This window comes from Mollisia scopiformis, assembly GCF_001500285.1.
Source record: "Mollisia scopiformis unplaced genomic scaffold LY89scaffold_38, whole genome shotgun sequence".
NCBI lineage: Eukaryota > Fungi > Ascomycota > Leotiomycetes > Helotiales > Mollisiaceae > Mollisia > Mollisia scopiformis.
Window position 1 is genome coordinate 144,210 of NW_017263618.1, and position 24,000 is coordinate 168,209.

At 47.7% G+C, this 24,000-nt stretch overlaps 7 protein-coding genes across 7 annotated transcripts; 4 read left to right on the forward strand and 3 right to left on the reverse strand.

The window, feature by feature from the left end:
* Positions 1-79: 79 nt before the first annotated feature.
* Positions 80-3,388, forward strand: LY89DRAFT_691932 (uncharacterized protein). Its single transcript, XM_018216435.1, has 2 exons — positions 80-3,207; positions 3,257-3,388. Exon 1 carries the CDS (start codon positions 341-343, stop codon positions 3,047-3,049), a length of 2,709 nt encoding a protein of 902 aa, XP_018061485.1. The 5' UTR covers positions 80-340; the 3' UTR covers positions 3,050-3,207; positions 3,257-3,388.
* Positions 3,389-4,999: 1,611 nt separating this feature from the next.
* Positions 5,000-7,331, reverse strand: LY89DRAFT_368817 (uncharacterized protein). Its single transcript, XM_018207044.1, has 7 exons — positions 7,074-7,331; positions 6,727-7,023; positions 6,637-6,677; positions 6,517-6,588; positions 6,316-6,419; positions 5,084-6,261; positions 5,000-5,032 (listed from the first exon to the last, which is right to left on the reverse strand). Exons 1-6 carry the CDS (start codon positions 7,213-7,215, stop codon positions 5,091-5,093), a joined length of 1,827 nt encoding a protein of 608 aa, XP_018061486.1. The 5' UTR covers positions 7,216-7,331; the 3' UTR covers positions 5,000-5,032; positions 5,084-5,090.
* Positions 7,332-7,720: 389 nt separating this feature from the next.
* On the forward strand, positions 7,721-10,184 carry LY89DRAFT_691933 (uncharacterized protein). Its single transcript, XM_018216436.1, has one exon. It carries the CDS (start codon positions 7,927-7,929, stop codon positions 9,811-9,813), a length of 1,887 nt encoding a protein of 628 aa, XP_018061487.1. The 5' UTR covers positions 7,721-7,926; the 3' UTR covers positions 9,814-10,184.
* A 240-nt stretch (positions 10,185-10,424) lies between these two features.
* Positions 10,425-11,354, reverse strand: LY89DRAFT_691935 (uncharacterized protein). The gene has a single exon (XM_018216437.1). It carries the CDS (start codon positions 10,932-10,934, stop codon positions 10,728-10,730), a length of 207 nt encoding a protein of 68 aa, XP_018061488.1. The 5' UTR covers positions 10,935-11,354; the 3' UTR covers positions 10,425-10,727.
* Positions 11,355-12,607: 1,253 nt separating this feature from the next.
* Positions 12,608-13,792, forward strand: LY89DRAFT_766945 (fungal fucose-specific lectin; the record flags this gene model as incomplete). The annotated part of the gene is made up of 5 exons (XM_018221739.1): positions 12,608-12,687; positions 12,746-12,918; positions 12,974-13,190; positions 13,238-13,343; positions 13,414-13,792. Exons 1-5 carry the CDS (start codon positions 12,654-12,656, stop codon positions 13,790-13,792), a joined length of 909 nt encoding a protein of 302 aa, XP_018061489.1. The 5' UTR covers positions 12,608-12,653.
* A 4,320-nt stretch (positions 13,793-18,112) lies between these two features.
* On the reverse strand, positions 18,113-19,072 carry LY89DRAFT_660871 (uncharacterized protein; the record flags this gene model as incomplete). The annotated part of the gene is made up of 4 exons (XM_018212573.1): positions 19,021-19,072; positions 18,911-18,973; positions 18,647-18,782; positions 18,113-18,593 (listed from the first exon to the last, which is right to left on the reverse strand). The coding sequence occupies exons 2-4, from the start codon at positions 18,912-18,914 to the stop codon at positions 18,113-18,115; spliced, it is 621 nt and encodes a 206-aa protein (XP_018061490.1). The 5' UTR covers positions 18,915-18,973; positions 19,021-19,072.
* A 1,121-nt stretch (positions 19,073-20,193) lies between these two features.
* Positions 20,194-22,170, forward strand: LY89DRAFT_789931 (uncharacterized protein). The gene is made up of 2 exons (XM_018223310.1): positions 20,194-20,367; positions 20,420-22,170. Exon 2 carries the CDS (start codon positions 20,595-20,597, stop codon positions 21,936-21,938), a length of 1,344 nt encoding a protein of 447 aa, XP_018061491.1. The 5' UTR covers positions 20,194-20,367; positions 20,420-20,594; the 3' UTR covers positions 21,939-22,170.
* The last annotated feature ends 1,830 nt before the right edge of the window (positions 22,171-24,000 follow it).

A 24,000-nucleotide genomic window follows, 5' to 3' on the forward strand; every position in this document is an offset into this window, starting at 1 on the left:
GTAAGCCCCCCAAGTTCCTTTGGAATTTGGGTGTCCGACGACCCACACCTTTCCTACCGCTTCATTTTCCTGCAGCTCTCTTTCCCACTCGTCGAAATTTGAAATATGAGGCTCTGCTCCCGCGAGCCCCGTCCCCATCGTATTGAAGTTGTGCCCTTTAATGTCGCCGGCGGCGAAGTGTGGCACAAGGTAATCTCGCCTCCGACCAGAAATATCCATCACATCCGGGGATGTACCCGATATCCACTGTAGATCTGTCCCTCACGGTAGTCAGGTACCCGTCCCGCCACCTCGACGTGACTTTAGTACATGATCCCGATGAAAGCGAGGCTTCAGCTTTATGGCCATTGGCACATCAGACAGAAGTACTGGGACAGAGACGTGTCAGGCCCCAGCATCAGAAAACGGAGACAGACAGCTGTCGCTGCCCATGTTGGGGCCACGTTCGTCCTCCCAGATCGACCACTCAATATCAGCATATGCACGGAACGAGACAGGCCATGTCGTTAATCAGAGGGTGCTTTTGTCAAACAGACCCAACCCAGCCACTACCGAGCAACTTGACTTTGGATTACAATCGCTGAATGTTCGTGACCAAAACCATGATTCTGTGTTGGGAAGAAATGAAGCCACCGCGATGGTTGAATCACCAGCAGGAAGTTTACTAAGACCTCCAAGCCCAGAGGCGAAGACACCAAATAGGCCTCGGGAGGTTACATATGCTTCTTCCGTTGCAGGAAGCTCGAACAGAGAGACAAGACCGCCAAGACAAGACTCAGCGTATTTTTCGGCCAGAGGCTTGGAAGATAATGGGTCTGAGGTCGATTTCGATGCCCAAGCTCGACAGTTGAGAGCTCGAGAGCGAATAATCATCCGTCGTGAAAGAGTACGAAGGACGAGGCGTTTGTTCCGAAACTGTAGAGACAAAGTGCAAGCATATCGGGACGCGGTTCGAGACGCTGTTGATAAGTTGACAAGGAACATCAACGAGCAGAGAGCTTTGAATCTGGATGTTCGAGAAAGTATCGATCCGTACTACGACAAGCTTCGCATCGCTCAAGACCAACTCGGCCCTGCTGAAGATGAATACGATGCCTTGGAGAGAAGGTTGGACGAAGAAGAAGATGACTTCGAGGAAGAAGAGGACCATTTCTATCGTCACTACGATCTTTTCAATATATCTGTACCCGAAGCCGACATCGATGCCCCACTCTCGCCACTGGCAGAGCCATGCCAACCTACCGGCTCAGAACCAGCGGAAATCATGTTGGAAAACAGTCTGGTGCGAGAATATTTGGACAAGATGGAAGAAGCAGAACGCTTAAAAGACGACGTAGAGGATTTGGAAAATGAGTACTTACAGGTCTCAGGAGAAGCTACCTTTCGTCGACGACATGATCTCCCCCTTTCTGAAGACTCCTCCAAATTCCTCCTCGACTATCCAAAACTGCATGCCGAAGCTCTCAATGACCTGCACGATGCCGAAGATGCCCTCTTCGATACGCGAGACAAATGCATTGAGCAAGGCGTTTTCACGGAATCTGAGTATGCGTACGAACCAAGAGACGCGCTTCGAGACGAGGTTATGGATTACGTGTTTGATGCGGAAGATAGATCATCTATACGCAATGCGGTCCACCACCTCCACTACAACGAGAAAAGCACAGATTTTGGAGACAAAAAGGACTATGTCAATAAGTGGCTGCTGCAATGGGTTGAAGAAAGCGCTGTCGGTGCTTTGCTCCTCCGAGCTTTTATATACTTCGAATACCCAGATGATACAAACAAGCTAGGAGAGGAGAAGTGGTCGGAGTTGGCTGTGCAGAATTGGGATAAGGATCAAGCGGGCGACTCTGCGAACAAAAACAACAGGGAAAGCAGACTCGACACAATTGCCGGAATTGATCCAGGAGCGGTTGGCAAGAAGCATGCTACAAGTACTGCTAGATCTGGCTTTTCAAGCAGCTTTGGAACATTGGAGGTGGAGGTCGTTGCTGACGACGAAGCTCTGACCTCAAGAAGTGAATCCGTTGCTACTCGCTCGACCCAACACGCTAAATCTCCAACTACTCCTAAGCGACAAATCTTTTCAAGTACAGACTCACAGCACAATGACTCCACGCCAATTGCAGCCTCTCAAGCTCAAGGCACTGGATCTAATAGTTTTGAGCTTGTTATTCACGCTGCTCCAATTCAACCAGATATCTCTTTTGGAAATGTCAACTTTTCCGCTTCTTTCCAAAGCATCAACAGCATTGCCACATCAGGAGGAGCTCTATCTCCCCATACATCATGTACTGACACAGCAACATTCTCAACCGAAAACGATGATAGCCGCCTCGATGCTGCCCCGGTAGACAACAGTAAAGACTCGACATGTAAAGGCAGCAATTCATCTGCCATACAAGAGGGCATTGCTACAATCCACCCAAGCAATGTATGTCTTCCGGATATTGAGAAGTCAGAAACTCATGTTTTGGCACCATCACTATTGGAAGAATCACAGACATTCCATCCCAGCCGACAGAATGATACAACATCTACCCCGAAGGCACGACCTATTCTTGATAACACAGAGAACATCAACATGGCAACCCTAAATTTGTACGAGACTGCCATGAACGAGACTCCGAAAGCACCAGCTACGAACCTAGAAGCCGTAGAACTTGATCCACCACCCCTCCTTTCCACCCACAATGATTTCTCTTCCACCGAACACCTTTCGACAGACTCTAATACAGACACCAACCTCAACCCCCCACTGCCATCACCTTCAACACCAATCCTCACCATCCCACCCGATCCTCCAGATCTCAGCAAACACCAGAGAGCCAAAAGCGACGACATCATTCCTGCCTTACGAACGAGCAGCGATCCGGTCCGGAGCCAAAGATTCCTGGACAGTCTGCAAGTCTCAACCGATACCCAGAAAAAACGTCGCCGCAGCGTCTCGCCGACATCATTCATGTTTGTCGCTTCACACACTTTGCGGAAGATGTCCAGCTTCAGCACATTGCCTCACCATGTGGATGCCGAGTCGCCAATATAGAGAAAAATTGCAAAACCCGTTTCCAGATACTAGCTGGAGTATCTGGGCGGGATGAAGAGATTCGGTATACCACGGTATACCACAGTATACACCGAGAAGTGGTTGAGTATATCTTGGTAGGAAGCAATAACTTAATCAACTATTCTCGGGCTTAACTAGTAGGCCGCCCTACTTCTCATTCCACGACTCTCTCTGATCCTTAGCTAGCCAAAGATATGCTTATTGAAATTTACATGTTTTATAGGCGAATGTCACCCGAACGGGATTGTCGTCAGGCGGCATTCAGCTCCGAATATGAATGGAAGGGCTAGAAGCCGGGTCTCGCAGACGTATCATTTCCTTTGTCATTTTTATACGATTCAACTCACACTTTTATTGTTCTTCCGCTCCTTTAATATTCTTATCACATAGCGGAGGAACACGTTTTAGACATGGTTTATAGCGAATATTGTTTTCTTTTCCCCTTCATGACGCTACTGGCTAGCTACGAATCTTTTAACATATATGCTTATAATCTTATCTCTCTACTTCAGACTGCAATACTCGGGGCAAGAACATCCATCGGCGTTGGATTTGGGACGGGTTGCTGGACTATACATTTATGTTTTACTTCATGGATTTTGTTGGAAACGGAAAGGGAAAGGTTGTTAGTGTGCATTGGCTAGAGTATTCTATTGTTGTATATGTGATACCCTAGATAAGCGCGCATGATATATTTTACTCCTCCCAAATCTACGTTCTTCGCTTGAAAGTATGTCTGTCCTCTTTCAAAGCTCAACCAGCCCGTAACCATCAGCCATAACTGCCGAGTGTTCACAACACAAGGGATCCCAGCCCTCACGCCCAGATACACATCCCCAACCCAAAAGATCTTCATCTCCATCCCCTTTCCCACCTGACATAAAACCCCTCGCCCGAGCTCACCAAAACTCGGCACATTGAAATAATCATCTCGCTTGCTTGCTTCCTTCCTTCCCTCAGCTCAGCCTCGCCGTTCCGCCTCATTTCCGGCACCCAATCCCGACTACCTACCTGGCTAGGTTCAAGGAACCAATTTTCGGTCAACGAACGTTTGATTGAAATGCCGGTTACGAATGAATCTCTTCATGAAGCTGCATGAAACTTTTGGGATTTTTCGGAGCTAAAGCGGACAGTTGAGCTGCAAGCATGAAAGCCTCACTTCACAGTAAGCACCGAAATCCCCGAACGCCCAAACACGCGTCTCCTTATTAAGATTGGATCTCGGATGTGGTGCCGTGAGCGAATGCATCGGAGGATCCCGCGGTGAGACAATACATGTTAGGGCACAAGGATCGACCGTCAGAGCGGCGACGAGGCTGAGAAAAGGAAAGGGAGGCTGTGGGATTTGCTTTTTTCTGGCGGAGAGGAGAGCGTTAGGTGCTTGTTGGGTATGGTGGCATGAAGGGTGAGGTGCGGGGAAGCTGAGTTGGGCAGCGAGGTGGAAGAGGTGCGAGTCAGGTTGGGAGATGGAGGGAGCGGTGTGCTGATTGATGTCTTTGACGTGGTTGAGGCTCTGTTTATGCGGGAAGTTATGAATGTGGGTTGAAGAAGCTGAAATCAAACGCAGCCGTGATGCATTTATGACTATGCTAGATAGACGAACGAAAAAGCTGGACTAGGAACCTTCTCCTATCGATATCAATTCTTCAAGCCGCGTGCTGCGCAGCCATGAATCCAAGATGTATGCCAATGCTCCGCTGAAACCCAAAGAAATAAACGAGGAATATAAACAGCAGTTTTCCCTTCCTCGTCCCTTAAAACAAGACATTCGTTATCATTACTCATTCAGACTGAACCTAAAAGTTCATTGTACTGTATATGCAGGACAGAATAGTAAACAATTGGGAGGAAAGTCTCGGTGGTTAATCGAGACAACCAACATCCAATAGCGTTTTGAGTGAAGAGATGCGATATCTCAACGTAATTTCGATCATCGAAATGCAATTTTGTAAAGAAAACTCCCTGTTCATATTGTCAGCTTTAGGCTTTTTGGGTTGTCGGTGGTGCTGTTACCATTTTCTCATTCCACCTCGCCATGCTCAGCGTAATGAGCCTCTTCGTGATGCTCCTGATACTCGTCGTGGTGTGCAGGTTGAGTATATTCTTCCGTCTCTGCTGGATATTCGTACGCTGCCTGTGCTTGGTACTCAGTAGTATCGTGATGCTGATCCGGCTCTTGCAGAGTATCCTCAACAACCTCGCTCTGAGCAGCAGGTCCGTACTCGTGTGATGCATAACTGTCATCCTGATGTCCGGCTTGACCGTACTCATCATATTGAGAAGGATAAGCTGGATCGGCAGCATCTTCGTAAGGAGCCTTCCCATAGACAGGTTCTTCCTCTTCAGAGTCCTCATAGATATCATCTTGAGGTATACCATCTGTCTCGACGCCGCCTTTTCTTCTCCCTACCAAGACTGATGGGCATCTCTCACTGTGGGCAGATGCAGAGCGACTTGAGGGATATGATTTGGGGGCTGCGTCTGTGCTTGGCTGGAGATAGGCATCCTCTCGCTCTTCACCCTCAATAATGTCTTCTGCCGGTACATCGTCTCTTTGGACATTTTTGCCCTTTCCTCTTGATCTGGATGGCCGACTTTCGTTGTATGAAGAGGCTGGTTGGCTTGTGGGGTATGTTCCTGCGGCTGTATAGCTAGAGTATGAGGATTGAGGTTGGTCATGTGATCCAGAGTAGTATGTGGACGACTGCTGCTGTTGGGGCCAAGTTTGCGGGTCGTTCACATGTGATGATGTTGCCCATGTTGATTTGCCGGCTCCATATGTCGGAATAGGTGCAACGTAAGTGGTTGGTTGTTCTTCCATGCCCCCATCAGCATACGATGTCTCTCCATCTTGGTAAGGAGAAGGTTCTGAAAGACCTTGAGTTCCTAAAGGAGGATGGACTTGGTTGAAATCTGTGATCAGGTGCCACATTGAATCTTTGTGTACGTTCCCGATGAACCACACCTTCACGTTGTACTCCACCGTGTAGGTTTTGGCGTAATTGAGACGAGAAGTATCGGCAAGCTTGTGACGAGGATTCTTCGCCACGATTTTGAGCGGCTTCTTTGTGAGACCTTTAGCCTTTTCGCCTTTGAAGTAGACTGGCTTGCCGCCGCTGTATGCAATAGTATGGTCTCCAGCATGGACTCCATTTTTGGTGACTCCTTGCCTTGAGTACGTGTTGATGGGTCTGTTTAGGTCAATAAATGGAATTTCTGGCTGCGATGTCGAGTTTCCCACTCACAAACAAATGCAATGGCCAGCAAGTGGTCTGATGATGACAAAACGTCGTACTTTTTGGAAAGAAGGTTCGCCAAATTTGTTGACTCCTTCTGTGTAGGTTTCCTTCTTGGAATCAGTACCTCTGTTGAAGAGCGTAGAAAGAAGCATAGGCTGATAGCAATCAAAGTCTAGGGAAGAAGGGATGATGAAAAGTGTCATTTACAGGATTGCTACTACCATCTCCTCGACCTTGACCTCCGGTGCCCTGAGGTTCGGACCAGAGGACTTTGAATACCTTCTGAAATCAGCAGAATGCACTGAAGGGGTTCATAAGATCTCATACCCGTCCTTGTTTGAATTCAAATGTTTTATGGACCTTGTAATCTGTTCGGGGTCAGCCATGTGACAGTGCAAAGTAGGAAATCTAGCTCACTAGGATCGAATTCTTCTTTGTCCGTATGGGGATTGATTGTTGTGATGTGAGTCAAATCACTCCCACCCACTGGAGTCGGGTTTCTCAGAGGAACTGAGGTAACGGTAACGCTTGCATCCAATGTTGTTCTTGCCAATCCTCGAGTGATTGCTTCTGCGGATGCTCCGGTGGAGAGGGCATAATTCGCTGAAGCTGAATACGACCCTTCCTGAATGGGATCTAATGAAGCCTGGGGTGTCCTGGGCTCTGCAGGGTCAGCCGCCGTGGCTGTCTTTTCATATTCGAACTCATATTCGCCTATAGTGACATAGTCAGAGGCCGCTCCTGCACTTGCTTTTTTGTCATACCGGGGGCTTTCAAGCGATAACGCTTCCAATCACTCCGTTCGACATCCCATTCCCAATTACTCCATTGGGTTGGATAGTAGGACGAAGATTGTGATGAGGATGATCGCTTTGAGCGATGTTTTGAGCGAGAAGAGGATGACATTGTGGCATTGTATTACCAGCAATGGGAAAGAAACGCATTTTCTTCCATGAACAGCAAAGACGTTTCCCAACGGCCACACGTCTTTATCAGCGATTCGGCGGCAAAATTGGCAAGACGAGAGCCGCAACTTGCAGCAAAAGAGATGAGCTTCTGGTCCACAGAAGACCACACCTCAGCAAAACCGATGTCCACGATTCTCGAATCGACGTGTACATGCAGCCTAAGGACGACATTACTGGACGCAGTGGGCAACTTTGTCCAGTCTGAGAGCGGTGCAGACGCCTACTGCAAGGCTCGAACAACATCCGGTATTTAATTCGTGGGATGATAATGCGTATATATGGAGAGCTTGTGACGAGGAGGACGCTGCTTTTATATGAGAGGAGGAACCAGTGAGGGAGAGCGAGGAATGAGTGAGGCGAGGTTATTTGCTCGCTTCGCGCTGTAAGCAGACTTCACTCCCCCCACGCCTCCTCAGCCCTGTCATCTGTCCATATGAATCCCAGCTGAGCCCGCCCCCACGCCTAGGACCTCAATGAAACATACATGGCAACCTTCTCGAAAGCATGAGTGCGGCTCTGCGGTGCTCCATCCATATCATCGCTCCCTGACCGTCCGCCAGCCTTGCGATAACACGGTCGTGCCTTTGATACTCCCTCCATATCATGCAGCGGCACGACGGTCACCAACACCACCCGCGGTCAGACTGATATGTCTCATCGCAACGCGTCTCATCGCAACGCGTCTCATCGTGCGAGATCTAGTTCGGGAAGTCAGGTGCTTGAAGCCAACCCTGAACGTCGTCACACGACTGGCTCGTCGAGAAATATATCTATGTCGAGGCAAGAAGAGAGGCTACAGTTGAGGTTGTCCAGCAACAAACATGCGCCTGGGGCGGCGACTGGGGAATTGATTGTCGAAGAGGGGCAAACGTCGTCAAATCGGAGATTGGCTCCAAGAACAGATGCCTCTCCAAGAAAGGAAATCGAGCAAGCTGTGAAGCCACTGCAGACTTCCATGCGCCAAAAAGATGCCCAGCAAACACCGAACCCAATTCCGGATGAAAACTCCTCCAAACTACCTAGGGCTAGACCTTCGGCACCAAGCAACTCCCTATCACCGCAAAGTTACTCTAATTCAAGTCAAAAGGATCTAGTAAAGCAGAAACCTGTACTGGACCTACAAGGACGGCGCTCCGTAACCTTTCAACTTCCGACTTCGAGTCCAGAACTCGTGACAATTCCCAACACTCCCCTCGGACGACCATCATCTCAAGACACGCAAAAGTCACAATCCAGACAAGAATGGCAGCAGATACATATGCTGGCAGCTTCCGTATTGCGAGCGGACGTCTGGGATCTCCGTTCACAGGTACATCAGATGCGAGCTAGTTTGAGGGAGAAGCAGCATGCAAAAGCTGCTGCTGACGATATATTGTTTCGACGCATATCTTATATGACAGCTCGAGGGCTGAATCTTACAGACTCGGGTGATAGTAGTCCACTGTCAGGTCAAAAGAGTCTAACTCAGCTGATGGATGATTGCCAGCAAGCCAGGAATGAGTATGGGCCTCTGGAAGACGATTGTACAATTCTCGAGGACCGACTTTCTCAACAAGAATTCAAGCTTACTCGACTTGAGGAACAAATTTATGCTCGCAATAATGAGCCTCAGCAGAACCCAAACTCTCCTCAGTCACCATATCAGGATGACGAACCTTCTCTATCACCATCCATTTGTTCTGATGACGACAATCTTGAAGCATCAGGATATCATCCCTTGGTCAATGAATATCTGTCAAAATTAGGAGATCTTGATCTAATGCAAGAGCGACTTGACGAATTTCGAGATGAGAAGGCAGCTTTGGAGGGAGAAAAACAGTCACGGCAGCGATTTGGACTTGTTCTCGATGCAATTGACCAGGAATGGTTAGATGATGCGGAAGCAGAGTATAGTGAAATCATTGGGAAAATCCGAGCGTTGGAAAAGGATTTGGAGAGACTGAAGCAAATCTGCTTGTCTAAGAACCTGATCGACGAAGGTGGAGATCCCACGGATTTCCAGAGCCAGGAAGGGTCATATTTCGAGAAGGAGGAAGACTTGAGTTCAAGTGATCACGTATCAGAGTATGTCAAGTACCCCTTACTACTTCCTCACCCGGGAAAGAAACACCAAGACACTCAGATCTACGAGCCACAACCTGACTTGGCGTCAGAGACAGCAATGACTCGGATAAATGAGTGGCTACTAGATAAATTACGAATCTCCCCTCTCGATGTTAGTCTCCTGGCTAGCACTTTCGAGAGTCTATATGGGACGATGTCCAGAGACTGGCAATTTCTCGTTCTCAATGCTTGGTACGAAGATGACACCGCTCGCATGATGTCAGATCTAGACGAGACAATACGCTCCTCTGAATTATCACAAGAAAATCCCAGAGGATCCGTTCATGTTCTTTTGGCGCCATCAACTCGGCCTCCATCCGTTCTGTCAAACGATACGGAGCACTCATTTCCCTTGACCAAATTTGGATCATCAAAAAGTATTACCGAAAAGATTGTTACTCCATTCGGAGCCATTCCTCAGACTCCGACATAACGCCAGTATCCGACAGAGCCCTGAAAATTCGTTCTGCGAACGAACTAGACTAACATCATCCATCTTCAAACAACAATATTCATTTTGTCACCAGGCTCATAGATAAAGATTTGTTTTCTTCCTTGCGCTATTTGAGCGATTTGAGCGACTTTCAGCACGGTGTTCGGACGGGACAAGGGTGCAAAAATACAACAAATATTTTGGTAGCCTCGTTGGACACGAGCGCAATCTGTAGGACTAGGATAGAATCCGATTTGCTTATCTGGCGGCTTGAAGATACCCTTTGTTTCTCCTCTAATATCGCATGGCGCTTCTGTTAGTTCTTGATAGGCGCAATGCTCTTTGCTTTTCGGGATCTCAGACCAATACTTTTGTTTTCCTCATAATACCACGTCTTCACTCGTTGATCCAATCATAACTTTTACCTTCCAGCTTTTCAATCACTATCTGCCTAGCACTTCTAACTGGCTACCAAGAGCCTCATCGGGCGCGCGCGTATCCCAAAACATTTCATCGATACCAGAAATGATCGATTAAGGCAGCCAATCGAGCCAGGGGGAGGCGTAAAGCAGCACCAATACAAGCATTTCGCATCCAGCCTAGTACTCTGCACCCCATGGTTTGGTCGTCCACGTGTGGAACGCGACTTCGATTTCCCTCTTTGAGATTCTTTTGTAAGATCGGGAGTCAGGATCTGTCATGCGCTATTTATAGCACGGTATGTTTCGTCATCATCGCTTTGAGAGAAAAAAAGGATGCGTGGGATGTAATGGACTCGTAACATCCTCTTTAGGTAACCAGATGCCTGGGAACGAAACGGTGGGTGCTTATCGTGAGAAAATAACCCGACACACGGGTTAGACCTGAGTCATTATAAGCGAGGCAGACTCGAAGACTGACGGGAATTGTGGCATTCACGAGTAGATGCCCCAGGTGGGTCTGATGACGGGCCGCTTCTTAGGGGTTTCTGGGCCGGGCCGTGGCGTCCAGTAATATGCAGAGGGCTTGCTGACGAGGCTGTGTGGTAGGACGGTTGTGAATTCGTAACATGGAGTTGTGAATTTTGGTGAATGATCGTCGGTGTCTGGCCCTTTAGATCTGAAGAAGCAACGTCTATTCATGATGTGTCGATAAGAGGACTTGGAGTAATTGGTCAAAGTTGGTTTGAGGTTCGATGCAAGAGATGAGTAAGGCAGCAAAGCGCAAGCTTAGGTGCTCTCACACCCTACCGAATAACACGGAACAGCGAATTGATACCAAGCCTTTGCAGCAAATGCGAATGGCCTATGGTGGCTTGGGAAATTTGCACTTCAGGCAGCGGTGAGGAGTCAGAAACAAGTGGCGGTGACTCGAAGCTTCTGAACTCAGGGGTCGAATCTTCAAGCGAGAAGGCAACTGCTAGGTTTACTCTGACATCAATAGAGACACATGCTGGGCAATGCTGAGTTCAAAGCGGCAAGTTAATAGATGTCGGGCAGGGGAAGTGGGTTTTTGAAATGGGAAATCGGCTATTCTTTGATCGAAATCCGACTAAATCGTGGTACTAGCAACGGGATCATTCAAATCAACCGCAGTTTTCTGATGAATGTCAACCTAAGGCACAATTAGGGACAGCTGAAATCTAAAAGCACTGTTTTTGTCTCGAATGCCGTCTCTTCCAGGCAGCCCTCCTAGCACTTCTCGAAATCATGAGCAAGAGCAGGGTAATTGGAATTTCTAAGACTATTCATTACATTGTTCAAAGCCAGATTCAACTTCTGAAAAGATCTATTTTCTATCCCTTCCAACACATTAGCAGAAGCCTTTTGGGAGTTTGTTTCAATTGTTGAAGTTTAATAGATCCTCAGGTAGGATAAGATGATAGCTGCTTGGAGGCTTGAAGTTATGGAACAGCAGAAGTTTCTTGGTGGTCTTGCAGAGCCATTGAACAACCTTCATGATCTGAGACCTTTGCATTTCAACCTTCTTCTTTGGTCAAATATTTTCCGGCACATTTGTTAAAGCCTCTTGGCATGGTTCAAGTTAATGGCAGTTGCTCGCTCGCATCCAGTGGTGTGGTTGGATCATACCTATAGTTGACCAAGTCGAAGCCGCATGCATACCAGAAAAACTCAACGGAATGCGGTATTCTCCTCAAATATTTTCCTCGCCTCATAATTTCACGTCCATTGGAGTTCCTAGTGAGCTGCATTCTTCATGGCATCGTCTTAGACAACGCAACGGGTCGCATGCCAGTCGGCACTTGCCCGTGGAATTGTGGCTGAGGCGGGGTTACTTCCGAATGAGGACGATCGAGATCCAACGCTCTTGGCATTTTAAGATTGGATCTAAGTTTGACTTTGAGTTCAGACATAAGCTTTTTAAGTCGCTGTTCAGGCGAGTGTCAAGTCGAGTCTCTTTGTATCATATCCAGATATACAGAGAGCAAGCGTTTCGCGTTTATGCTCGCCACCTCGAGAAGCCATCAGTAGTAATTGTACAATGTCATATATGCCATGAATACAACCACCGTCCCCTTCTCTTTGTACGACTCAGAAGAGTCCCCACATTCCTAATCACGAATGGAGGAGAGTGAGATGACCAAAACAGTATTCACCGAGCCACGTACCATACTCACAATCATTCCATTGTCTGGAAGAGAGTTTAACACCGAAGTAAGGAGGAATTCAAATTCTCAGCGAGTAAGCATTCAATTGCTGGTGGCAGTGTCGATGCGGGCTGGTCTTTCTATAAAGTTGCCTGCGTTTCCCAGCCAAACTTCAAAATTCTCTCATTCAAATCAAACAACATTTTAGCACAACGATACACTTAACTGCCAGTACAAATTTTTCTTCAACAACATGTCATCCCCTGCAGTCAATCAGATCTCTTTCAGTACGTATCCAGTGCAAAACTTGCTTTGAAAACGAATAGAAGTAACAAACCTTCACAGGGACTCCTTTAGGGGCTGTCAACAATGGTTCCAGCATTCGAGTTTACTCTCAGGCTGTCGACAGTGGGATACGAGAAAGTGCCTATGAAGGTGTATGGACTGGTGGCAAGAATCCACTAGTAACTGCGAAGCTGAATTCGCCCATCGCCGCAACATCCGTTGGTTTGACAAATGTAACTGCTACTGCAGTAAGATCTTCTTGAAGCATGACTAATTCGTTTAATGCAGATCAGTGTCTATTACCTCTTGCCGGATAATACGCTCGGCGAGCAATGCTATGACCAGGGCAAGGGATGGTACAATGGTGCGCTTACAGGAGCCAAATTTCCAGTTGCTGCATATACCAGCATTGCTGCATGTTACTTGCCTGGCTCTGGCACCGATGCTCGAATACGTGTATATGCTCAGGTTGAAGATAACACGATTCAAGAGTTTGGCATTGACAGTAAGTCTCCCTACCAGCATAGCATTGACAAAGTTGACTTTAGCTAGATCCAAACAAAGGCTGGTTCAAGATGACCAACTTAGGTGCAGCTCTGCCCGGTGCTGGCATTGCTACATGTGCGTATGCTTTGAAGAATTCTGCTATCAGTATCAGGTACATACAGCTTTGCCTCCCATGCTTCGCGAAATCCCTAGGGGCAAAGCTAGGACTAACCAATTCTCAGGACTTACACCCAAGACAACAACTTGACCCTCGTAGAGCACGCCTATGACACTGGTAAAGGCTGGTTCATGGGTTCATTTTCAGTCCCCGACGCTGTCACTCGTGCTTCGATTGCTGTCTATGCATTCAATACAGGAGCTACCAGCAGCAACGTCTCCCTTCGCGTTTACTATTCTGGTAAAGATGGTTTAATGCTCGAGAAAGGGTTTGATGGACTGTGGTACCAAGGCGCGTTTAGCGTACCCAGCATTCCTGGTTCTGCGGTCGGTTGCATCCAAGCCAGGATTTATCGCCAGAACGGAACGGACGTTAGTGCCGTAAGTGAGTGGATGTGGACTGGTAAATGGATTGCTGGCCAGGCAGCTTTACCTCCAGCGTAGGAGTATTCCCGAGGTCATGACATGGGCATGAAGAAGGATAGGAGATGTTTTTGAAGGCAATTTAAAAAGTGTTGTGTTTCACTTCTTACACTCGTTGCACTCGCTTTTGGTTAATGCTTTTTTTTTTCAATAAGCAACAATTCTTTTAGCACAAATTCTCAAGTCGCGTCCATTGGGTGAAGTTATCGAAACAAAGAACGCAAACATACTACATAGCCCACCATCAAATCTGAAACGCCGAAGCTCTAATGTGCAAAATTTCGACCTCTTCTCTGAAGACGCAAAGCCCCAGTCTAGAGTTTAGATGAGATGATGGTTTGAAGCCACTCAGCATGCTCTACACTGCGGTGCCAATTTGATTACTGCAAAAAATATACAGAAGCCACAAAGAGTGAGAAAGGGAGTTTAGAGGCTCTTCCAATTGACGGGTCACTTAGCGAGTGGAGCTTTCGGCTATTTAGGGGTATTGGTGGGGTAGGTAAATCTACCTAGATACTCGTCCTCATCTCAATAATTTATACCCAGAAGTATTCAGAAAGGAGGAATGCAGCAGTTTACTTAGACTGGTATCCCCTCATTTGTGTTTCCAAGAGCCAGCACCTCCCCCAATAAAGAAACAATCAGCCCAGTCTACCGTCTACCATTCTCCTTTCCATCATCCAACTACCCCTAATAATACCAGCAGCGATAAGTGACAAGACTTTTTCGTCCGAAGGTTTGGCGCTGGGACCAAGCACGTACGTGGCAGATCAGCCCCTGAGTGGGGTCCCGATCAACTGCGCTGAAGTCTGAAACCGCCGATTGTGGGGTTTTCGCGATGATTTCGACATTTCTCACCCCACCTCTCCATTGAAAATGTGGCGGTACGAGCAGGTTCATTCCCACCTCCCCTCTCTTTTGGTTTCGAAACATCGTCGTCAAACCAGCGTTCGTCCCGTCTTGAAATATTAAAATTTGATGTTTCGTTCTTGGGAAAACTTCGCTATGCACGAAGCATCATCTCAGTGGAGCAGTAATCTGGTCCGAGAAGTCCAACGGCCTACATAAACACATCACAGTAAGCCATGGCGAGTTCACCAGACCAAGCAAGTCTTAACCATTCATTTCTATTCTGCCTTGTCTTTACTTTTCTTCCTCACAACACATTCATTCTGCGATCTGTGATCTGCGTACCTTCTTTTCAAAATGCTCCCCCACATCATGCTCGCCTCATTCGCTACCCTTGCAGCCGCGGCAACTGTCCCTTACGCCAATAGCACTGTGTCATCTACTTCAGAATCAGCTTGTAAGTCCAAGCCAAAATCTTTACAGTGATTGCAAGTCTAACCGCAAGTCCTATAGCTGCGAACGCAGGGTAAGTCTCCTTTCAGAAGAGTTGAGGCAAGCATCCTAACTTCTGTCGTTTAAGTGTGACATCTACTTCTGCTTCAACTGGCCAGACCACACTTACAGTCTACGCTACCTCCATCCATACAGTCACTGCATGTGCCGCATCCATCACAGACTGCCCGGCTCGTGCATCCGAGTCCACCAGTGAAATCGTGGTTACTGATACCGTAAGTCACAATCTTCACTCAAAGTATTCTACTCGCTTTGTCAAAGAAACGTGCTGATGTCGAGACCAGATCGAGATCTACACAACTGTTTGCCCAGTTGCGGAAGCTGAGAGTGCAAGCTCGAAGATCCTTTCTAGCTACACATCATCCGTTGCATCGGCTTCATCTGTTTCCTCCGTCTCATCTGCCGCTTCTGCATCATCTGCCTCTTTGGTTGCTGGCTTTGCTGTAACACCGACATCTTCGCTCGCCTCCTCTACAGATGTTCCATCACTTAATGGAACATCTCCTCCCTTGAACGAAACATCCCCAGGCCCGAATGGACCTTCTCCTTCGCAAAACGAAACAACTCCGGGTCAAAATGGATCTTCTCCTTCATTCAATGGAACCGCTCCTCCATTGAACGAGACATCCCCATCAGATCTTACTGGAGCTGCTCCCACAAATGCGACTCTTCCCTCCCAAAACGAGACGTCTCCCCCACAGAACGGAACCGCCCCTCCATTCAATGAAACTGCTCCTGCACTAAACGGCACTGCTCCTCCATTCAATGGAACAACTCTCGCTCAAAATGGCACAGCTCCGGATTCTAGCAACGCAAACTCGAATTCATCTGCTAGCGCGGGCGACACAACGCTGATTGTCTATGTCACCTCAATTCATACCATCACCTCTTGTGCTGCTTCGGTCACAAACTGCCCAGCTCGGTCCTCGACCGTTGAACAAGTAGTCACGGATACTATTGAGATCTACACCACCGTCTGCCCCGTCGCAGAAGCAGAAAGCGCAAGCTCAAAGATTCTTTCAAGCTACACCTCTTCCGTAGCCCGTGTGGCCTCAGCCGCCTCTTCACTTGCCAGTGCATCAAGCACGAGCACCGCTGCTGGTGTCTTGGTCACTTCTGCTGAGTCTGAGGTTATCACGACTGTAGTGGTCGAAGAAAGCACTACTGTCTGCCCTGTTATTCTTACACACGTCTCTGGAGGATCCACAAGCCTGCAAACTAGCACAATCACTGGGTCAGGCAGTGCCGCTAATGAGGTCTCAACAATTGCTCATATAGTGGGAGGAACGACTTCTCTGGAAACAAGCAGTACGATTTCCACCCTCAGCTTGACCTCTACTGTTCTTTCAACCATCACGAAAGCTGCATCTGTCCAGGCTTCGGTGACTTCGGGAACAGCCACCAGCGCTGAATTAGCTGCTGGCGAGGTATCCAGCCAGGTAACCACCATCATGCAGGCATCCACAGTATACACAACCTTCGTTTCGACAATTACCTCCTGCGCCGCCTCTATCACGAACTGCCCGGCCCGCTCAACAATCCTGTCAACAGTCTCTAGTGCTCTTTCCACCACCTTGGTGCCACTTGTGACCAACGTTGCTGTTTCTGGAGAAGCATCATCAGCAGCTGGTGATTCTGGCTCGGCTGGATCCGTCCAAACCATTACCGAGTCAGGAACTGTTGTAACAATCACTCAGTCAGCGTCCTCTACATCAACAGCGGCTGGTGTCCTCGGAAATGCTGCTGATTCCGGCAGCTGCGCACCTGTTACCGTCACAGTCGCTCTTTCCACCGTCACTGTGGTATTTAGACCCTGTTCTTCCTCATTATGTTACTAATCAAAGTCCTAGACCGAGACAGCATCTGCCGCCATCTCTTCAGCGGCAGGCCAAGACCTCGCAGCTGATGCATCTGAAACAAGCACTCTCACCACCACAACAGCCCTTCCGGTCCTCTCATCCGCTGTCCCATTCGGGAACGGAACTGTGCCTTCGTCGAAGAGGAAGTGCGCTTCTGTTTTCCCGTCTAGTGGGTTTTTCACGAGTAGGATGACTGGTACTGCACCGTTTGCTAGGGCTACTGGGCATTAAGTGTTTGAATTGCTTGTGATACTAGCTATGATGGATGATATCTTGGGCATTGGCAATGCTTTTGCTTCGAGAATGGCGCTGTGTCTGGCTTCAGCGGGGAAAAGTCGTCATGAAAGGATGGAAGAGGTCGCAAGTGGGCGTTGATGACAACTTCGTGGCGCAGACGGCTGTTCTTGTTTCTTGTATACATTTGTCCCTTTCAATATACATTGTTATGGAGTATCTTCATGTTACCCTGTCACATGTGTCTGTGTTGAAGCTTTTGGTGTGATATATATTGCAAAACAACATCCTTGAAGGGAAATATCGCTGGCTTAGTGGCCATGTGCGGTGAAGCTTGACATTATTAAAGACATATATTGATATACGACAAGTAAATAAGATATGTATGGGAAGGAAGCGTGTATGTTAAGACTGTTGCCTCTGAATAGGCCCCTTATATTGACCAAACCCATACTTGAGACAATCTTCCATGCGACATTTTCGCGCTGTCATCATTGTTAGCTAAACGAGTAGAGTATCAATAGCATCAACCTTGTCAACCCCTCCTATACAGAAGACCTAGAAGCCTTCAGGGGTATCATTGCAATCATATATGAAACGACCCGTGCAAAGAAGCTTCGTGAATTTCGTAACCTATTGCAGAACAGAATGCAAGTGCGGTAAGCAAAGACAAGAACGTGAAAAGTACTATCGTGGTATCGTAACGAAGGTCCTCTTCCGAAGGTGGAAGACCTTTAGCGTATAAGTGGCCCATGGAGATTTTGTTGGCCGGTAGAGACACTTCGACGAAAATATTGCGTCGAAGTGCAACGTAAATTTGCAGATGGACAAGGCCATGTCTGAACGTGTTGAGGAGGAGAGCCAGTCAGTGTCCTAGCATATATTATCATTTTCTCCTGTGGTGGTGCTGGCCGCCGGAGCTCGAACTCTGCCCTCGCTTGTTGCTGTCTCTCTCATCGCGGGGTTCCTCTTTCCTCTCGCGATTGTCTCTGGGCTTGTGTGCAGACCTTCGAGGACCTTGGACGGGTTGATCCTTTGGCCTTGCGAAGAAAGAACTGGCCAGCAGTGCATCCATAGAGCTCTCATGCACTCTGCCAATATTTAAAACCCGGACATATTTCTCCACGGTGTATATCTTAGCATAGTTGATCCGAGAGCAATCCCCCAGGTCTCCGTCTGCGTGGTTAAGCTCTTGTATAACGCGTATGGGCACTTTGCTGAGTTGTTCTTGAGCTATGATATATCCCGCAGCGTCGTACTCGCAGCGTCCAGCTGGTGCTTCCGAACTTGTGTGAATTATTGCGTGTTGTTCGAGGTCGGGTAAATTTTCTTTGAGCGTCGCTTGCCCACCGTAGCTATGGATGGGACTTTGCCTTGTTAGAGACCAACTTGCTGTTCATATGAAGCCAAGGAGACTTACGAACAGATTACGTTTCCATGGCCCTCTCCTATGACAACGAAGCGGCGGATCTCGCTGAAAGCAGTCTCTCCAAGCCAAACGGTGCTGAGCTGAGAACTTCGCTTCGCATTGGATCTCGCAGGTTCCGTCCACAGCACTTGGAAAGTCAGGATGACGTGAAGTAGTTTGGGTGTTGAGCGAACATTGATTGGGTGATTTGCATCCCACACGTGTAGAGGGAGAGTAGCGAACATGACATGGAATTGTAGAAAATAGTTCACCTACTCATGAACACACGACCTTGTTTCCAAAACTTCTTGCTTTTGTGATCATCAATTACAACATAACCTAGAGAGACTTAGCACATAGACATCCCGCAGAGAATAGCTACACACGTTTGTCGAGGTGTTTGTTTGCATTATCGCCGTTGCTATTGATTTGCTTTGCCATTTTCGTCCGACCCTCTGGTCCTTGGATTGGTATCATAGGTAGGTTTTCTACGATATTGTCAGGACTATACCTCCGCATTGTACGAGTGAGGAATACCTGCTAGACTCTCAAGGGGCGTGAAACTCGCAGCCTTGGATGTACGCGAGGGGGGCGATCCAACAGGAACTTGCGAGGAATATCCGGTAGGCACTTTGTATGTTGGTTTTGAGTAGCTAGACGAGCTACTGTTCGATGGTAGAAGTGAAGTAGTGTAGCCTTGGGATCCCGTGGCAGCATTTGCATCTTGGTTGACATCGGCTTGTAATGGCCACTCTGGACTGTACATTAATATAGTCAAGTCAGTACTCTTCCATAGATAATTAGGGAGCGTGGAGGGAGTTATCTGCCGTATTGAACTCTTGCAAGGACAAAACTCACAAAACTACACAAAAGAGAATTTTAGTCCCGGAAAGTTACTTACATGTGCCGAGGTGTTTCCTGCTCCTCTTCAGGGGGATGGAGATAATCATACTCGAGTTCACCGTCAGGTCCATAACGCTGAGCATACTTGCAGCCATATTCTTCGCTCCATATCCAGTCCGACCATGGGGTCGAGAGGTCAGGTTGCTTGCCAGACATCGTGCATTCCTTTGGGATGGGTTCTCCTGCATGCTGACATTATTCCCTCGAGGGCCGATAAGTTCTTTTATGGGTGCCATCCACCACGCTCCGACATCACACGCAGAGCCGCACTATGTCTAAATTAGCCAGAATGCTGCGATGTCTGTGTGTGTGTTGGAACTCAAGCCATGAATGTGGAGTGTTCTTCCGCGGGATCCTCTCTTGCTCCAAAGAGACTGCATTGCTGCAGCAGTCTTGTGGCTCGACAGCCAACCTGTCGATCAGCGAAGTAATGGTTGCCGCTGCAAGATCAACAAACGTTTATCCTATGGTTGCGTACTGGCGTCCTCATTGTCGGGTAGCATGCCGTTTCGCAAATGAGAATCCCTGGTGGCATTCTAGATATAGGCGCCGCTTTTAGAAGGCACCAATGCCGCTGCCCTTTCCCTCGGGATCAATGTCTTACTCTCGTATAATATATGGGCACCCCACGCCCCGTTTGTGATTCGTAAGTACAGCCCATTTCTTCCCGCCACATTTGATGCGGATTGCTATAACAAGGGGCTTAGATCCGATCTGTCAGCCCGTTGGGCCGTCGTGCACCTGCACGTTTCAATTCACATCGATATTTTCAGAGGTCCCATGAAGTCGACGTTACAACAATACCACTTCTGTGAATGTGTGCCCAAAAGGTGATGTAACCTTGTGTCAGGTTTGTATTGGATAACATGCTAATGATACCAGATCTGTAGCTCCTCATCTCACAAGTTAGCGGCGTTGCTACGTGTTTACCAACGATGTGATTCTCTGAGTCAACTGACAACTTGTGGTACAGGCCATACCTTGAGTGTGTTGTCGAATCGGTCGAGTCGTATCTCAAGATCTTGCTATCGCTTTCAATTGAGGCCAAACCCTCGCAATGGGTGTACCTACCTCGACAATGGAAACGGGACTTTTGGAGCAAGGCGAAACTGGCCACAAGGAACCATCTGAGACTGATTCTCATAACCAACCAACAATGGAGGGCTCTCACACTATTGACAAGCTTCGCTGGGCCGATTTGATGCACGCGCTACAAAGCATCGAAATACTACAGACAGCAGCTACCATGGCACGAATCGAGGCTCGTCAGAAGACCCGCGAAGCCTCATTCAAACGACAGGACGTATGGGTTTGGGACGCCAAATTCATGGGGGAGATCCAAAGACTCAATGCTCAGGGCAATCTCAAAGGATTCGAAGAATTATCACGACTTGCTACTCAATGCCAGACTGCACGCGATCTTCTAGGCCCGGTTGAGCAAGACAATATTGAGGCTGAATCTTATTGGCTAGGGCAAGTATGGAAGCTGAAAGAAGCCGAGAAAGATTTTTACACCGAATTCAAAGATGAGTTCAGGGATGCCGCCGAATATGTCACAACTCATGGCGGCGAATCAGTCAGCTCTTACCACCCATATTCAGACTCTGACAGTCAGATTGCCGATGGCCCAGTGATGGAAGACGACGATGCGCAAACGGAAGATGCCACAGTCCCATTGACCGAGCTCGACCACGCGGAGGTCGAAGAGCAAATACCACTTAATCTTGAGGATGCAAACGCCCAGGAGTTTGAGAACACTGCTGTTTTATCTGATTTGGACTCGGGCTTTGGAGATATCGAGTCGATTCTAAGCACGTCGCCACCTTTTGATATCAACAAGTATGGTCAACCCAGAACGGTTCCGGAAGCGGGACACACTGGTATCGAATTATATCACGATTTACTGGTAGACTTCTCAACCAGAAGAGCAAGGATCAACAAATGGTTGAAGAATATTGTATTGGAGTCTCGCCTTGAGGGACTTTCAGTATACTCTATTCTGCAAGATCTGCTTGCAGTGGAGAATCAAGAGGTCCCGTCGAATTGGGCTCAACTAGTTATTGCTTGGTGGGAATTCGATGAAGCTTCGGCGCCGGTACCAGTTGAAAAGGGGACTGGCAATACTGCAGCTGAAGAAACAGATCCTGTCAGAGATTCAAGCAAAGACCGTGCCAAGAACAAGACATCAACGATACCGGACATCCAGAGTCGTGTATTATCAGATCTACTGTCGGAATCCCACATTGAGCCTCCCAAATCTGATGGGGACCGAGGTAACAACAGTTTCAATGGCAAGGGCTTAGCGCCGCCTACCCCAATTCCACCTTCTCCACCGTTCTCACATCCCAATTCTCGCTCAGCCTCGCGTGATACACGAGAAGCAGAGACCTCAACACTGTGAATCATGGATGGTGTCTGTCTTGGCTTACAATAAAGGTACTTCTTACTGCTTGTGGATATGTTCCTAGAGAACGTGGTATTTGGAACGACAGTTCATGTACAAGATCAAAAGTTTGTAAACTTAATAGACTGGTAACATCGCAATGGAGAGGAAGATTTTTTTGGGATTTGGTTCAAATAGGTACAGCAGTGTAGCGGAGAGGTTGTGGATGGTCTGCATTAATAACACAAAGTCAAATGGAAAGACTTTCAAAAGATACTTCATTCAATAGTCTTGTTGCCATGATCGAATGCCATTCTCTTACTCTCTATAGATTAAACTCAATTTTCGCATCCTTTGGTAAAGGCAATCCAAGCTAGACAGCCTTGTTTTGATGATACGTTGCGCATCGGGAAAAAATGGCGCATAAAGAAATAAAAGCAGCGCAATATCGATTTTGCAGCAGCTAATTGGCGAAGAGCTCCCACATGCATGCAGCACAACCTTGTCCCCCGCACTCTTACATGCGAGTGGGTCAGATGCTCAATTTCTGAGACAAATCGTCCCGATGGAAAGGTTGCTGCCGCAGCCACAAAATACATTCCCATTTTATCTGCTGCTTTAGGAAAGATGACTTTGAAAGCCTTCTTTCGAAGCTAGAAAGATGACGTCTATCGATGTGATATATCACTTGAAGAATTATTACACAAGAAACGGTCCGGTCCGCTCGCTCGGAATATCAGATTTCAGAATTCACAAACTGCTCCTGACGAAACTCGCTGGGCTTCACTTGTGTAACCACACTTCTAAGAATCGACTGATCATCAGACAACATAAGCGGTTATGTGCACAAAGGAAGAGGCTCAAGGTGACCAATCAATAACGAAGCAAACAAACCAGACACCATGATTCGACACCTCGCATGATATTCCCGCAGAAACCGGCTTTTCCCACTGCTTTTCGCAATGTCTGCCACGTGTAGATTAGCCAGGACATCCCGTGCAAGACATACACTCTTCTGGCACCATTTCTGCAGCCTCACCTCCTCGTTCACTTTATCGGTGTGAAGGTAAGGTAGTGCAATTGACTTTTTGTGAAACCCAACTCTGCGATCCTGGTAGACCACCCCGCATTGCATAGCGGCTGCATGTTGATTGTTGGTGGATGCGAGATGTGACGGCTCATGGGCGACACGATTGCATGCATAGGGGCAAGAAAAGGCTCCAGGTCGATTCCCAAGCCACTGGGCTCGGGAAAGGGAATTTTCAGCCTTATTCGTCGCAGCTGATATTCTCGCATTTGGGTGGCGTGCAGCACCAATGAAGCTAAGGCTTCGCAGCCTTGCGACTTGTCTTCCATCCTGACAATTCTTCCTCTTCCTTTTCCATTTTAGAAGCAAAGACGAAGTATCGTCATCATCAACACCATATGCTACTCATAGTAAGGATGGATTACACCTTTCTTGTTAGTAAGCATGACCTCAGAGCTCTTCCTGTTTGCATCCTTCTGAGCCTCGTCAGCACATTTGTTTCGGATACCCTGATTTCTCTCTGTCTGGGCACTCACATCGATGGCAACATGGTAAAGTGTTCGATGCCCTATCGCGTTTGCTCTTCACGATGGTTTTGGTGAGGAGTTTTCGGAGGAGTTTCTGACATTGAAGTGTAATATCAAACGCTAAATTTAGCAAAACATCGCTCTTGAACAAGCTTAAAATTATAGATGAAGCTTGACGGTCAAGATGAGCTTTATGCTTCTTAATTGGCTCTCAATCTTTTGGAATCACGGGAACTCTTGGCGTGCAGCATTTTCGCGTCTCATCGCGTTCCCCCTTAAATGAGCTTGAATTAGATCCAACACTCAAGTAGTGTGCGGCGCAGCCCGTTGGTGCGTGCTGATCGCGAACTTCAAAACAGCGGATCTTTCCCTTTCATCACCAGCCTCGTCTCTTATGATTTGCTCACTCGCTGATTATGTGGATATAAAACGTCATAAGTTCTGTACTTCTATTTTGGCAGCTAATTCGGCGGTTCTCATTGGCTGGAGATTGAGCTTAGTCTTAAGAATCTGCACTTTGATGGGA